Genomic DNA, 15710 nt, shown 5'->3' with positions numbered 1-15710 from the left:
TGCGGCAGTGACATGGCCGCGCGCGTCGTGACATCCATATCAGCGTCCGCCGCGGCGGGGGCGGCGCGGCGCGGGATCCACGGCAGGCCGGGACCCGGACTATCGTCATCAGGATCGCACAGCAGCCTGGTCCGGTCCGGTGAGGTCCGGGGGGCGCGCGGGGACGGGATGAGGAAGTCCGGGATCCGGTCCGGAGTCAGAACCAAATACCGCAGGGACGCTGATCCTGGTTTTGCGGCCGACATTGTGCATCGGGGGGTGGGGGGAGGCAGAAACAGGTCAGACAGAGGAAACACCGGGACCGAGACCACCAGAGTCCGGATTACAGGAGTCCACCCACCTGGTCTGAGCGCTTTTATCAGCGGCAGCAGGTGGAGCCAATCACAGTGATCACACACCTGAGGCCAGTGTGTATTTATACTCAGTGTGTGTATTTATACTGTGTATTTACACTCAGTGTGTGTATTTATACTGTGTATTTACACTCAGTGTGTGTATTTATACTCAGTGTGTATTTTGGGCTCTTTTATTTATTGGATAGTAAAATCTGTTTTTTTATCTCAGCGTCTCTTTGGCTCTTTATGAAGCTGAACTGGACCAGTGGCTCCAGGACCCCCCTGAGGGACTCCACAGGACCAACAGACCCCCCACAGACCAGCTGGACTCTTCTCGTTTTCACTGTGATCCCCTTTAATCCCCTCAGTGTTACTTTAGTTCTGTTTATTGATCATTGTGAATTCATTTAGTTTAACTGGGACCAGTTTTCTTCTTTACTTTTTATTCTGTTGTTTCTCTTATTTGGTTCTTTCAACACTGGAACTCACCAACTGGCGTGTTTAACGTCCTGGTTGGAAATAAATAAATCAACACCCGACGTTTGTCGTTTCTCTGCCGTTTCCCTCCTTCAAAGCCGAGCTGCTGAGAATCTGAACAGACTGATCCACTCACACCAAACTCCTCTTGGATTTTGTTACGTTTTCACTTTGGCGCACTGAGAAAAACAGACAGAGACCCTGAAACAAACATCAGTTTTTATATGAAGAATTTTCTCCAACATGATGAACAGATGGGGTGCTTTTACTGCAGCGGGACAAAAACAGGAAGCTGCTAAAAACAGCAGGAAGTCAGGATCCTCCACAATAAGAGTCCAAAATCCCACCTGCCACAAAAAGAGAAAAAAAAAATACAGAACACGCACTCTTCATCATCATCATCATCGCCGTCCCATGTTAAAATTAGTCAGGGTCCCAGGGTTTGTCGTCTCCTCCCAGTGCATCATGGGATATCGGCCTTGGGGTCCTCGTCTCCGTAGAAACATCTTCAGTCTCACCGCGTGGCCTTAAAGTCTGCGGTGTCTCGGAGCCCCACCCCTCCCGCGGCAGTCTTCATGTCATTGGGAGGGGGCGGGGCCTCTTCCAGTGGTCAGAGCGGCTGATTGGCTGACAGTCTGAGCTGGTGTGTGATTGGTCAATGAGCCGTCAGTCGCTGTCAGAGCCGACGGCTGACGAGCCCTTCCTCTTCCTCTTCGGAGCTTTGGGCTTCGAGTCCTCCTCCTCCTGAAACACAGACGGGTCAGAGACCAGGACTAAAAACCAGAACCAGAACTGGGACCAGAGTCCAGGATCAGGATTAAAAACCAGGAGTTCAGAACCGGGACTAATAACTACAACCAGGACCAGGATTGAAAACTAGAACCAGAACCCCTAACCCTCCAGGACCTTGTCTGGCATACATACCGAGGCGCTGCTGGAGGCGCTCTCCTCCTCATTGTTGGCGGGCGGCGCCGCTCCCTTGCGGGACCGTGGTGAGGAGGCCGGAGCCTTACGACGAGACTTGGGCGGCTTCGCCTGAGAGTCCTCGTACTCCTCCGCCAGAGAAAATAGGTCGCTGAACCTTTAGGGAGGGGGTGATGTCATCAGCACAGGCTGTGATGTCATCACCACAGTGTGTGTGTGTGTGTGTGTGTGTGTGTGTGCGCGCGCGTGCGTGAAGCGTTAGTGTGTGTGTGTACCTCATCTTGTGTGCTTCATCACAGCTCGCCTGAACGTGCTGCAGAGCCTGAAGGATCGGAGTCTGAGTGAAGACTGAAAGACAATAACCGATCATGATCAATACATCGGGGACACTAACCAATCAGGGATCATCCTAACCCTACTGATTGGTACAGATCAGGATCAATTACTGGGTGAATTGTTCGGTATTGATCAGGTTTAGTAACTATGGGCAAAGTGATCAGTACTAATGGTGGATCAATAACTCAGTTGTTCTTGGTGTATTGATGGTGTTGATCAGTACTGATGGTGGCTCAATAACTCACAGTTGTTCTTAGTGTTGCTCAGGCTCAGCCTCAGGTTGTCCATGTGCTCCAGGATCTGTTCCAGAGTCAGCTGAGCCAGTTTACTGCTGGAGCTGCGGAGGCTGCACACACACACACACACGCACACACACATTACTTATACACAACCCTCAGCCACCGGCCCTCACCCGTCCCCGACGGGCCCTCACCCGTCCCCGACGGGCCCTCACCCGTCCCCGACGGGTGCTCACCTCTGCCTCTTGCGGGGCTGGTTGTTGTTCTTGATCAGCTGGGCCTTGATGTGCTCTCCCAGCGTGTCGTCGTATTTTGACGCCCAGTGTCTCAGGATGCTGGTGGTGAACTGGTCCTCAGGGTGACACGGCCGACTCAGCACCATCTTCACCATCTCCTCGCTGGGCCTGAGACACACAGACAGGGACGTCAGAGGGACATTCACAGGGACGTCAGTGGGACATTCACAGGGACGTCAGTGGGACATTCACAGGGACGTCAGTGGGACATTCACAGGGACGTCAGTGCAGTGGGACATTCACAGGGACGTCAGTGCAGTGGGACATTCACAGGGACGTCAACGGGACATTCACAGGGACGTCAGTGGGACATTCACAGGGACGTCAACGGGACATTCACAGGGACGTCAACGGGACATTCACAGGGACGTCAGTGGGACATTCACAGGGACGTCAACGGGACATTCACAGGGACGTCAACGGGACATTCACAGGGACGTCAGTGGGACATTCACAGGGACGTCAGTGGGACATTCACAGGGACGTCAGTGCAGTGGGACATTCACAGGGACGTCAGTGCAGTGGGACATTCACAGGGACGTCAGTGGGACATTCACAGGGACGTCAGTGCAGTGGGACATTCACAGGGACGTCAGTGCAGTGGGACATTCACAGGGACGTCAGTGCAGTGGGACATTCACAGGGACGTCAACGGGACATTCACAGGGACGTCAACGGGACATTCACAGGGACGTCAACGGGACATTCACAGGGACGTCAGAGGGACATTCACAGGGACGTCAACGGGACATTCACAGGGACGTCAACGGGACATTCACAGGGACGTCAGTGCAGTGGGACATTCACAGGGACGTCAGAGGGACATTCACAGGGACATCAGTGCAGTGGGACATTCACAGGGACGTCAGTGCAGTGGGACATTCACAGGGACATCAGTGCAGTGGGACATTCACAGGGACGTCAGAGGGACATTCACAGGGACATCAGTGCAGTGGGACATTCACAGGGACATCAGTGCAGTGGGACATTCACAGGGACGTCAGAGGGACATTCACAGGGACATCAGTGCAGTGGGACATTCACAGGGACGTCAGTGGGGACACAGGACATGTCTGTCCATACTGTGTGAGTGTTTGTGGTCGTACTTCTCTCTGCGGAGCTGCAGCAGCAGACAGGATAAGGCCTCTGGATGTTCTGGGGACAGAAAACAGGGAGACCAGAGTTACAAAGACCATTTGAGACCAGAGGACAGAGTCCTGTATCTCCTGGACTGGGTTCTGTGTATGTTACCTTTGTACTTGAGGTGCTGCAGGATGGGGATGATGGTCTCCAAAGGAATGCTGTGAGCCAGAAACAGCTGCCAGGTGCTGTACTGTTCAAAGGTCTCCCAGTCCAGGGACTGAACTGTAACACACCAGGAGCAGGAGCAGGAACAAAAAGACAAGAAGAGAACACTGACTGTCCACTGCTGTTCAAACACAATATGTGTGTGTGTGTGTGTGTGTGTCTCACTCAGTGTGTGTGTCTCACTCTGTGTGTGTGTGTGTGAGAGTCTCACTCTGTGTGTGTGTCTCACTCAGTGTGTGTGTCTCACTCAGTGTGTGTGTCTCATACAGTGTGTGTGTGTGTGTGTGAGTCTCACTCTGTGTGTGTGTGTGTGTGTCTCACTCAGTGTGTGTGTGTGTGTGTGTGTGTCTCATACAGTGTGTGTGTGTGTGTGAGTCTCATACAGTGTGTGTGTGTGTGTCTGTGTGTGTGTGTGTGTGAGTCTCACTCAGTGTGTGTGTGTGTGTGTGTGTGTGTGTGAGTCTCACTCAGTGTGTGTGTGTGTGTGTGTGTGTGTGTGAGTCTCACTCAAGATGTTGAGCACTGAGTCCTTCCTGAACATCACCAGGTTTCCCATCATCACGTGACACATCAGCTCCTGCAGCTGCACAGACACACCAGGTTACTGAACACTGATCAGTCAGTATTGATCAGACAGAGTATTGATCAGTTACCTGTGTGGAGTCAATGACGGCAACGATCATGTTGAGTAGCTCTCCGCTCCTTAACGTCTCATCTGGGAACTGAGGCAGAAACTTCGATCACTTCATGTTCTTTGTCAGGTTAGTTTGGACACAAGATCAATAGAGACGATCAATAAATCAATCAGCAAGCACTGATCAGACACTGGATCCCTCTACCCCCTCAGAACCCAACGCTAAAAGGCTGCAGCCTTTAGTGGAGGATGTTATATGGACTGTGTGTGTGTGTGTGTGCCTCTGTGTATATGGAGGGGGCGTTTGTGTGTGTGTGCCTCTGTGTATATGGAGGGTGTGTGTGTGTCTGTGTGTACCTCTGTGTATATGGAGGGGGTGTGTGTGTGTGTGTACCTCTGTGTATATGGAGAGGGGTGTGTGTGTGTGTACCTCTGTGTATATGGAGAGGGGTGTGTGTGTGTGTACCTCTGTGTATATGGAGAGGGGTGTGTGTGTGTGTACCTCTGTGTATATGGAGGGTGTGTGTGTGTGTGTGTACCTCTGTGTATATGGAGGGTGTGTGTGTGTGTGTGTACCTCTGTGTATATGGAGAGGGGTGTGTGTGTGTGTACCTCTGTGTATATGGAGAGGGGTGTGTGTGTGTACCTCTGTGTATATGGAGGGTGTGTGTGTGTGTGTGTGTGTACCTCTGTGTATATGGAGGGTGTGTGTGTGTGTGTGTACCTCCATGTATATGGAGGGGGTGTGTATGTGTGTGTGTACCTATGTGTATATGGAGGGTGTGTGTGTGTGTGTGTGTGTGTGTGTACCTCTGTGTATATGGAGGGTGTGTGTGTGTGTGTGTGTGTGTACCTCTGTGTATATGGAGGGGGTGTGTGTGTGTGTGTACCTCTGTGTATATGGAGGGTGTGTGTGTGTGTACCTCTGTGTATATGGAGGGGGTGTGTGTGTGTGTGTACCTCTGTGTATATGGAGGGGGTGTGTGTGTGTGTGTACCTCTGTGTATATGGAGGGTGTGTGTGTGTGTACCTCTGTGTATATGGAGGGTGTGTGTGTGTGTACCTCTGTGTATATGGAGGGGGTGTGTGTGTGTGTGTACCTCTGTGTATATGGAGGGTGTGTGTGTGTGTACCTCTGTGTATATGGAGGGGGTGTGTGTGTGTGTGTACCTCTGTGTATATGGAGGGTGTGTGTGTGTGTGTGTGTGTGTACCTCTGTGTATATGGAGGGTGTGTGTGTGTGTGTGTGTGTGTGTGTACCTCTGTGTATATGGAGGGTGTGTGTGTGTGTACCTCTGTGTATATGGAGGGGGTGTGTGTGTGTGTGTGTACCTCTGTGTATATGGAGGGTGTGTGTGTGTGTGTGTGTGTGTACCTCTGTGTATATGGAGGGGGTGTGTGTGTGTGTGTGTGTGTGTGTGTACCTCTGTGTATATGGAGGGGGTGTGTGTGTGTGTGTGTGTGTGTACCTCTGTGTATATGGAGGGGGTGTGTGTGTGTGTGTACCTCTGTGTATATGGAGGGGGTGTGTGTGTGTGTGTACCTCTGTGTATATGGAGGGGGTGTGTGTGTGTGTGTACCTCTGTGTATATGGAGGGGGTGTGTGTGTACCTCTGTGTATATGGAGGGGGTGTGTGTGTACCTCTGTGTATATGGAGGGGGTGAGGTAGCAGAGCAGCCGGACGTCGTCCTCCTGACACGCCTTCATGTCCATCATCAGACAGGTGTGCAGATCACCGAGAGCCGTCGCCTGAGCAAAAGACTCGTACAGCATCATCTTCCCATTGGCCGCTTTGCTGCATACACACACACACACACACACACACACACACACACACACACACAGAGGTTCACATCATAGACCTCAGAGCCCCCCCCCCCCACCACCACCACTGAGGTAGTACAGCAGGTGCCCCCCCCCCCCTCACCTGGCCCTGAGGTAGTACAGCAGGTGCCCCCCCCCCCCTCACCTGGCCCTGAGGTAGTACAGCAGGTGGTATCCGATCTTGGGCTGCTTCTGGTAGAGTTCAGCCAGCATGTCGAGCAGCACGGAGAAGCCGCTGTTGTCCTCCTGCATGGTGACCAGGTTCCTGAAGACCAGGCAGACGGGTTTGGACACCGAGTCCTCCAGAGACCTGGGGGGGTGGGGGGGCAGATAAGTCAGGGTCCAACAGCCCCTCATCACACCTATTCATTGATCTGTCTGACCGTATGTGGATGAGACCGAACCAGACCAGACCAAACCAGACCGGATCAAATCAGACCGGAACGCATCTGATCAGACCAGACTGGACCAGACCGGATCAGACCCTGGACTGGTGGTCAGACTTCCAGCCCCCTCCCTGGCACACAGGAGCAGGGCTATCTATCATGAGTCCAGACGTCCGGCCGTCTACAGGTGGTCAGCAGTCAGTCTGCTGTAGTTGTTGTTTCAGATGTTGAAGTGATCAGTCGGCCTAAACGTTCCCCCGATCGGTCGGCCTAAACGTTCCCCGATCGGTCGGCCTAAACGTTCCCCGATCGGTCGGCCTAAACGTTCCCCCGATCGGTCGGCCTAAACGTTCCCCGATCGGTCGGCCTAAACGTTCCCCGATCGGTCGGCCTAAACGTTCCCCGATCGGTCGGCCTAAACGTCCCCCGATCGGTCGGCCTAAACGTCCCCCGATCAGCAGTCGGCCTAAACGTTCCCCGATCGGTCGGCCTAAACGTTCCCCGATCGGTCGGCCTAAACGTTCCCCGATCAGCAGTCGGCCTAAACGTTCCCCGATCGGTCGGCCTAAACGTTCCCCCGATCAGCAGTCGGCCTAAACGTTCCCCCGATCGGTCGGCCTAAACGTTCCCCGATCGGTCGGCCTAAACGTCCCCCGATCAGCAGTCGGCCTAAACGTTCCCCCGATCAGCATTCGGCCTAAACGTCCCCCGATCAGCAGTCGGCCTAAACGTTCCCCCGATCAGCAGTCGGCCTAAACGTTCCCCGATCAGCAGTCGGCCTAAATGTTCCCCCGATCAGCAGTCGGCCTAAACGTCCCCCGATCAGTCGGCCTAAACGTTCCCCCGATCAGCAGTCGGCCTAAACGTTCCCCCGATCAGCAGTCGGCCTAAACGTTCCCCCGATCGGTCGGTCTAAACGTTCCCCCGATCGGTCGGTCTAAACGTTCCCCCGATCAGCGGTCGGTCTAAACGTTCCCCCGATCAGCCTAAACGTTCCCCCGATCAGCGGTCGGCCTCAACGTTCCCCCGATCAGCAGTCGGTCTAAACGTTCCCCCGATCAGTCGCTCTTACTCCTCGGTGATCTCCTCCGGCAGGACGTCTCCTCTGAAATGATCTTTAAAAAGTTCAGCCAGACAGGAAGCCAGAGCCGACATCTGCTCCGAGTCAAAATCCTCCTGCAACACAGAGGAACTCAGTAGAACACAGAGGAACTCAGCAGAACACAGAGGAACTCAGCAGAACACAGAGGAACTCAGCAGAACACAGAGGAACTCAGCAGAACACAGAGGAACGGAGAAGTTAACCGTCACCAATCAGATAAAACTCACCTCCAGGATCAGATCCACGATTTCCTGCATCACCTCACACTGAGTCTCTGTGTCACTGAGGAGAGACCATCATCATCATCATCATCATCATCATCATCACTAACTTAAACTAACCCGTCAGACACTAACCGACTACCCGATACCTGATCAATAAACTCAGCACTGACCTCTGACCTCCGGGTTGATCTGAGGACCTTAAGGAGGACTGCGGGTCTCACCTGGTTTTCTGCAGCAGCTGGACCTTCTCCTTCATGGTGTCGTCTAATTGGTCAAGCCAGGGTGTGATGTCAGCAGGCTCCTCCATCACGGCCTCTTTGATTGGGTGGAACCTGAACTCCCTTTTCTTTCCTGCACAATGATTGGTTGACAGGACAGGCGGTCAGACAGCAGTGTGCTGGTTAAACTGGGTTCAGTCCGGTTAAACTGGGTTCAGTCCTGTTAAGTGGAGCAGGTTGAGCTCGGCCTCACTTAAAAAACACAGAAACCTCACCTGCAGCAACATGTCTGAGCCACGTGAAGATATGATGGAAATAAAAGTCAAGTTATTATCTTCACTGAAAATAGAAGCAGCTCATTGACAGATATCTACAGCCGGGGGGGGGGCAGAAGCCCTGAGCCATTACAGCACCACTGACATCCTGCAGCAGGCCACAGAGGCTGCTTCACTGCACTACAAAGGATCCTTTCTGGAATACACTCCCATGTTTTTCTCCTCTGGAATCTCCTGTGAGTAAATGAATGGACCTAACTTGTGTTATCCTGGGGAGACAGCTGTGTAACAACAGGAGGACCTGGGTGTTTGGAAGAGTTCTGTTTACTATTTACAGGGTAAACGTAGCTATGAGAGATATTATCACAAAAAAATGGGCAGCAGAATTTTTTTTTCCTCTTACTTGATCTCAATATATGTATTTCTAAAATCAAAACAACCTGTTACATTTTGACAAAAGCAAAGCCGCCCACTTACTGTGTGGACAGGCTGAGGCAGACTACTAGTAGTAGTCATAGTAGTCGGTCGGCCACACGACCCCCCCACCACTACCCAGTGTGAATGTGCACGGCACATTTTTACACTGTGATGACACATACCATCACAGACTAGCAGGGGGCACGAAGTGTGTGTTGTCACCCTCTTTGGATCGTAGCTCACCCAAAACCATGGCCCATCTAAAGCAGCGAAGACAATTCAGATGTTGAACACATAGGGGATGGCTGACGCTTGGCATTATCAAGTTATTATTATTCCCCAGTTCATAAAACGCATCCACATATGGACTATTTTTTTCTTAGACAGTGAGTTACTTCCATTAGTTACAGAATATGAATATCAAGCAATAATAATGTCAGATCATGCTCCATTACTGACTTAACTGTGTAAACCAGCCACACACAAGCCCCGCCCACAGCCTTTCAAAACATTTTTTCTCTCAGACACAAAACTTATTTAGTTCATTTCAGCAGAAATAACTGAGTATTTGGCACGTGACCGACCCCTAGAATGTCTTCAGTAATTTGGGAATCAATGAAAGCATACCTCAGGGGACATATTCTATCCAACAGCACCCAAAGTAACCCAGGATGTCCCACACCTCGAGGGGACATGAGCCCACCCTCCATCACCTGATCTATTCAAGCAACAACTAATTACTGAATTCAATCTTCTATCCACGACACACGCTGCAGTATGGTGAATAAACAGCAAAGACTGGAGAGCATCAGCTCTGTCAAAAGAATGCAGACCAATCTAGAACTGGAAGAGGTACTTACAGATAAATGACAGATCCCTTAGAGATCAATCAATGTTTTCATGCATATTGTTCAACTAACCTCATGTCTGAGATTACAGACCTGAGGCACCATCTTAGAACAAATCTGGTCTGTTTCAAGAGGCTGTGCTGACAACTTCTACACTCCTGGGCAACCAGTTTAGAAGCAGGTGGAAAAGACGAATCCCACAGACACATTTAATGTACAGACGTCCCCTCTCTGTTAAATATACTGTACACACACACACACACACACACACCCACACACCCACACACACCCACACCCACACACACCCACACACACACACGATGGAATTTTGTTGTTTTGTTGAAATACATCAAATTGTCTGGTTGCACCAAACCATTGTAATGTTTTGTAACATGGTTTGGTTAAACTGGGTTTATTCTGGTTAAACTGTTAAACTGTTGATCCAGTTTAAACATTTATCGCCTCGTCAATCACCTTTGTTGTTGACCTCCTCTTCATCATCGCTGAAGGCGGCCTCTGTGTTGTCATAGCAACCCTCCTCCTTGTCCAGCATGTGGTTGTCCATCTCCAAGGAAACTGCCTCCTCCATCTTAACTGCAGGACACACACACACACACACACACCATTTCATCACCATGAACACAGACACTGCAGGGGTGTGTGTGTGTGTGTGTGTGTATGTGTGTGTGTGTTACCTTCTGTGGGGGGGGAGGGCGAGCTGCAGAACTCTGGGAATCTCTCTCTGAGCATCGACCGAAGCTCTCGGTCCAATTTCGGGTTATCAAACAGTGGAGCGAGGTGACTGACAGAGCGATCAATAATCAACAATCAGTAATCAATATGAGGTGACAGAGAGCGATCAGTGAGATCAATGTGTGTGTGTTTGTGTCTTACGCCAGCACTCTCTTCTCCATGATGAAGGTGAGCGAGTTAAAGACGCCCTGACGGACCTGAGACTCCAACGGAGGGAAGAAGTGAGGGATGATCTGAGGGGGGGAGAGGGGAGGAGAGGAGAGGAGAGGAGAGAGGAAAGAGGAGGAGACGGGAGACGAAAGAGGAGGGGAGGAGAGGAGAGAGGAAAGAGGAGGAGAGGAGAGGAGAGAGGAAAGAGGAGGAGAGGGGAGAGGAAAGAGGAGAGGAGAGAGTAGGGGAGGGGAGGAGAGAGGAGAGAAAGGAGGGGAGGGAATAATGTGTTATTCTGGTTCATTCACACCTTTAATCAATCAGAGGTGTGTGTGTTACTGTGTGTTACTGTGTGTGTGTGTGTTACTGTGTGTTATAGTGTGAGTGTTACTGTGTGTGTGTGTGTGTTACTGTGTGTGTGTTACCCTGCACATGAAGTCCAGCAGTGTGGCCGTGATGGCAGGATGAGGTTTCATGGAGTGATGCATCACCAGGATGGCCGGCTCTGACATAGGACGACAAAACACACAAGACAGAGTCACACACCTGCCCACCCTCTGATTGGTTACCCTTCCTGAATTATTGTGCTCTAAATGGGACCATACAGACTGATACCGACCAATCAGAGGACGCTTCTTTATACAGACTGATACCGACCAATCAGAGGACGCTTCTTTATAGACTGATACCAACCAATCAGAGGACGCTTCTTTATACAGACCGATATCGACCAATCAGATGTAGTGCAGCAGACAGGTGTATTACCTATGTTCATGATGCTGTCCTTCTCAGGGTTGAAGAACAGCCAATCATAGAATAGAGCCAGCTTGGCGTTGGAGGCAGCAACGTTCGACTAGAAACACAGATTGATTGATTATTGATTTTTCCGGATGATCCTCAGATTGACACCTTAAGGCCCCGCCCCCTTACCGTGCAGGTGGTGAGCAGCCAGCCAATAATGGCCCAGCGTGGTAGGATGTCAGAGCTCAGCACCTCATTGGATGGATGGACCACACCGCAGATGTAGCGAATCAGATCGCAGCGCAGAGATTGGCTCTCTGCTGTGGACAGGTACTGCCTCTGGAACCAGTCCTGGTACCGCTTCTGCTGCCCAAAACGCACCTGAGCACAGGTAACATCCACAACCAGAGGTCAGAGGTCATTACAGGCCTCACAGAGAGCTCATGTGATCAGGTCAGAGGTCGGCTCTCACCCTGGAGGTCATGAACAGCAGCTTGGTCTCCATATCGGGGGTCAGACGACACGCCAGAAACTTTCTGGAGGTCCGAGCTGTCAGCAGCTGGAGGACACCTGAAACACACACCTGAGCTGTCACACACCTGAAACTCACACCTGAGCTGTCACACACCTGAAACACACACCTGAGCTGTCACACACCTGAAACACACACCTGAGCTGTCACACACCTGAAACTCACACCTGAGCTGTCACACACCTGAAACTCACACCTGAGCTGTCACACACCTGAAACACACACCTGAGCTGTCACACACCTGAAACACACACCTGAGCTGTCACACACCTGAACAAACATACAGCTCAAACCTCTGCTGCCTGCAGCATTGTGTCACATCACCTTCAGTAAGTGAGCAGCGCAGGAGCTGAAGGGGGCTGAGCACAGAGGATTGTGGGTAGTGTAGTCTTACCTGTGAACTGAGGACTAAGGACTTGTGGGTTGTGTAGGAGGTCTCTCCAGACCAGCTCCATCTCCGGAATCCGGGCCACATTCTGTAGCAGGCGGACCAGGTCTCTGCCGATGATTAGACACTCCATGAACTGCAGAGAGGCGGGGTTACATCAGAGGCCGTCAGAGAGAGGCGGGGTTACATCAAAGGCCGTCAGAGAGAGGCGGGGTTACATCAGAGGCCGCCAGAGAGAGGCGGGGTTACATCAGAGGCCGCCAGAGAGAGGCGGGGTTACATCAGAGGCCGCCAGAGAGAGGCGGGGTTACATCAGAGGCCGTCAGGGCAACAAAACCACACAGACCCCTCACCTTCTCCCTCAGCATGCTGACGCAGAAGTCGACCTCCTTCTGGCGCAGACTGAGCAGGTTCGGTGCTCCGTGATCGACGATGAGGCGGAGGTAGGTGTAGACTGACATCGCTATCAGCATCCCGCTCTTCAGTACCCACTCCCTACACACAGGAAACATCAGCTCCTTCACAAGAAGAGCCCTCCTGCTCCTTCGTCGCAGTATTTTTAATTACCAGTGTTAAAATCCAGTGAAACTTACTTTTGGTCCAGTAGGATCTCCAGGACGCTCTCGGCCAGCCACAGGTTCTTTGTGGAGATGTCTCCGCCTAGACGTCAGCACACAGGGCAAACTCAGGTTACTCATCATGTGACTACTGCTCATACAGACAGAATGGACAGAACAGAGCGTGTGTGTGTCTGACCTGCAATCTGTTTCAGCAGCGTCATGACGACACCGTCAGCTCCCATCATGCCGCTCTTCACCAGCTCTCTGACCAGCCACACCAGCTACACACACATCAACCATTTGTCAGAGGCATTAGAGCTCGTCAATCGTTTGTCCAGCAGAGAGCGCCGACACTTTACATCATCTGTCCATGTGACCACCAATCAGAGACACTGCTCTGCACAGCATCACAGGTAAACATCAGGTACACATGGGGGTGTTCTTTTCTCCCCTTTGTATGCACCAACACCTGATAATGTACCACACATCAATTGATCAGAATCACTTAATCAGCTGATATTCAGCCCCCATGTGACAGCAGAGTCTCCATCAGGACAGGTGAGTCCTGCTTTTTTACATTTTTTTAATTTAACCTTTATCTAACCAGCTAGGTCAATTGAGAACCGGTTCTCATTTACAATGACGACCTGGCCAAGAGACAGATACAGAACATAAAAACAGACAAAACAACCACACAACAATCCCAAAGGAGAGTAACAATGTCAGTATTTACAGCAACATAAACACAACGACTGCTGATGGAGGACGTCACAGTCCCTCCTGCCAGGTCAGCTGGTCTGAAGGAGGATTCATTAACATCCTACTACTACTGCAGTGTGTGTACCTGTGTATACCGTTTACCTGTGTTCTGGGGACGTCCTGCAGTTTGAGAAACTTCTCCATTAGGATCTGGTTGATCTTCACCAGGATCACGTTCATCCCGTCTCTGTTCACCAGCGTCAGGTCCCTGTAGCACTGTCACACACACACACACACACACACACACACACACACACACAGTGAAGACAATGCTGATGAGGATGAGGATGAGGATGATGATGCGGTGGTGTCTTACCCTTTGGGCCTGGGTTGGCTCGGTGAGGACCAGCGTGAACAGACCCAGACACACCTCCTCATGCTGCTGCTGACCCTTACACACCTGCAGGACAGGTAAACAGGAAGCGACATCACAGAGAGGCTACTGGTTCACTGTAGTATCAACAAATCCTTGTAGTGCTAGTCGCAGTCCTTGTGGTGCCGGCCGCAGGCCCTGTGGTGCCGGCCGCAGACCCTGTGGTGCCGGCCGCAGACCCTGTGGTGCTAGCTACAGTAATGCTAACCACAGTCCTTGTAGTGCTAGCCGCAGTCCTTGTAGTGCTAGCCGCAGTCCTTGTAGTGCTGGTCGCAGTCCTTGTGGTGCCGGTCGTAGTCCTTGTGGTGCCGGTCGCAGTCCTTGTAGTGCCAGTCGCAGTCCTTGTGGTGCCGGTCGCAGTCCTTGTGGTGCCGGCCGCAGTCCTTGTGGTGCCGGCCGCAGACCCTGTGGTGCCGGCCGCAGTCCCTGTGGTGCCGGCCGCAGACCCTGTGGTGCCGGCCGCAGTCCCTGTGGTGCTAGCTACAGTAATGCTAACCACAGTCCTTATAGTGCTAGCCGCAGTCCTTGTGGTGCTAGCCGCAGTCCTTGTGGTGCTAGTCGCAGTCCCTGTGGTGCTAGTCGCAGTCCCTGTGGTGCTAGTCGCAGTCCTTGTAGTGCTAGTCGCAGTCCCTGTGGTGCTAGTCGCAGTCCTTGTAGTGCTAGTCGCAGTCCCTGTGGTGCTAGTCGCAGTCCTTGTAGTGCTAGTCGCAGTCCCTGTGGTGCTAGTCGCAGTCCTTGTAGTGCTAGTCGCAGTCCTTGTAGTGCTAGTCGCAGTCCCTGTGGTGCTAGTCGCAGTCCTTGTAGTGCTGTTCGTGGTGTGTATTCATGGCATGTTTCTTACATTGGCGGTGAGCGCGTCGTTAGCCTCTCTCTCTGACAGCCCATTGGTCAACGACTGGACGATCCCAACACAGCGCTCCAATCTCTGTGCGCGCGCGCACACACACACACACACACACACACACACACACACACACACACACACACACACACACACACACAGAGCTGGGTTTAAAGTGTTCTCATCACTGATGTCACCAATCTAAAGGTGATGACCAGCGGATCTTCGCCAGCTAAAAAAAGCTATGGGCTGTAGATAATGTCCATGATGGTAACCTTAATAATCAGTAATATTAACTGTCTGGTAAGGTTAACCTGTTAATGATACTAACCTGTTAGTAACGGCAACCCTTCTACCCAGTAATGCTTCTGATCTGATCACAGGCTGCTGTGTTAATTAAGTTTTCTATATCACCAAACTCACGAACTTCTTTTGACATGTGAAACACGAGCACGACGCATGCGCATCTGTCACTTTCTGGTCTCAACTATATGTTTACATAGAGTTAGCATACTATGCTAACCGTTTGTTAGCCGTCTGACTCAATATTTTATTTCATGGTGTCTCTCAGAGCCCCCAGACCCCCCCACCCGTCCCTCCCACTGCGGGATAGACTGCCACCACCACATTTACACTGAGCACCGCGCGGCTGTGCTATGCTAACGAAGTTAGCCGCTTGCTAACTAGCCCGCTAGCTGCCGTGCGGGTCCACAGTCACGGTTCCACCTCGTCTCTTTGTATTCACGCACTAAAGTGCTCTCAAACTGCT

General features: G+C 51.7%; 1 protein-coding gene across 1 annotated transcript in view; it reads right to left on the bottom strand.

Moving 5' to 3' along the window:
• Positions 1 to 1016: 1016 nt before the first annotated feature.
• The window catches only part of ints3 (integrator complex subunit 3), a 15069-nt gene continuing 375 nt past the window's right edge, over positions 1017 to 15710 (bottom strand). Inside the window, exons 2-29 of the mRNA XM_070845872.1 lie at positions 14942 to 15025; positions 14044 to 14127; positions 13830 to 13943; positions 13165 to 13249; positions 13002 to 13068; positions 12762 to 12903; positions 12415 to 12544; positions 11961 to 12058; positions 11678 to 11869; positions 11513 to 11600; positions 11173 to 11252; positions 10739 to 10830; positions 10540 to 10646; positions 10319 to 10438; positions 8308 to 8437; positions 8090 to 8144; positions 7833 to 7936; positions 6520 to 6684; positions 6192 to 6345; positions 4569 to 4637; positions 4423 to 4498; positions 3859 to 3972; positions 3714 to 3762; positions 2548 to 2715; positions 2318 to 2418; positions 2012 to 2084; positions 1737 to 1893; positions 1017 to 1556 (exon numbers count right to left, since the gene is read on the bottom strand). Of these exons, the coding sequence (XP_070701973.1) occupies positions 1479 to 1556; positions 1737 to 1893; positions 2012 to 2084; positions 2318 to 2418; positions 2548 to 2715; positions 3714 to 3762; positions 3859 to 3972; positions 4423 to 4498; positions 4569 to 4637; positions 6192 to 6345; positions 6520 to 6684; positions 7833 to 7936; positions 8090 to 8144; positions 8308 to 8437; positions 10319 to 10438; positions 10540 to 10646; positions 10739 to 10830; positions 11173 to 11252; positions 11513 to 11600; positions 11678 to 11869; positions 11961 to 12058; positions 12415 to 12544; positions 12762 to 12903; positions 13002 to 13068; positions 13165 to 13249; positions 13830 to 13943; positions 14044 to 14127; positions 14942 to 15025 (2976 nt within the window). The 3' untranslated portion in view covers positions 1017 to 1478. The remainder of the gene's footprint in view (positions 1557 to 1736; positions 1894 to 2011; positions 2085 to 2317; positions 2419 to 2547; positions 2716 to 3713; positions 3763 to 3858; positions 3973 to 4422; positions 4499 to 4568; positions 4638 to 6191; positions 6346 to 6519; positions 6685 to 7832; positions 7937 to 8089; positions 8145 to 8307; positions 8438 to 10318; positions 10439 to 10539; positions 10647 to 10738; positions 10831 to 11172; positions 11253 to 11512; positions 11601 to 11677; positions 11870 to 11960; positions 12059 to 12414; positions 12545 to 12761; positions 12904 to 13001; positions 13069 to 13164; positions 13250 to 13829; positions 13944 to 14043; positions 14128 to 14941; positions 15026 to 15710) is intronic.

This window comes from Pempheris klunzingeri, chromosome 16 (genome assembly GCF_042242105.1).
Source record: "Pempheris klunzingeri isolate RE-2024b chromosome 16, fPemKlu1.hap1, whole genome shotgun sequence".
Taxonomy (NCBI): Eukaryota; Metazoa; Chordata; class Actinopteri; order Acropomatiformes; family Pempheridae; genus Pempheris; species Pempheris klunzingeri.
Note: the sequence above shows the minus strand (reverse complement) of the source record. Positions and strands in the feature narration are given on the sequence as shown.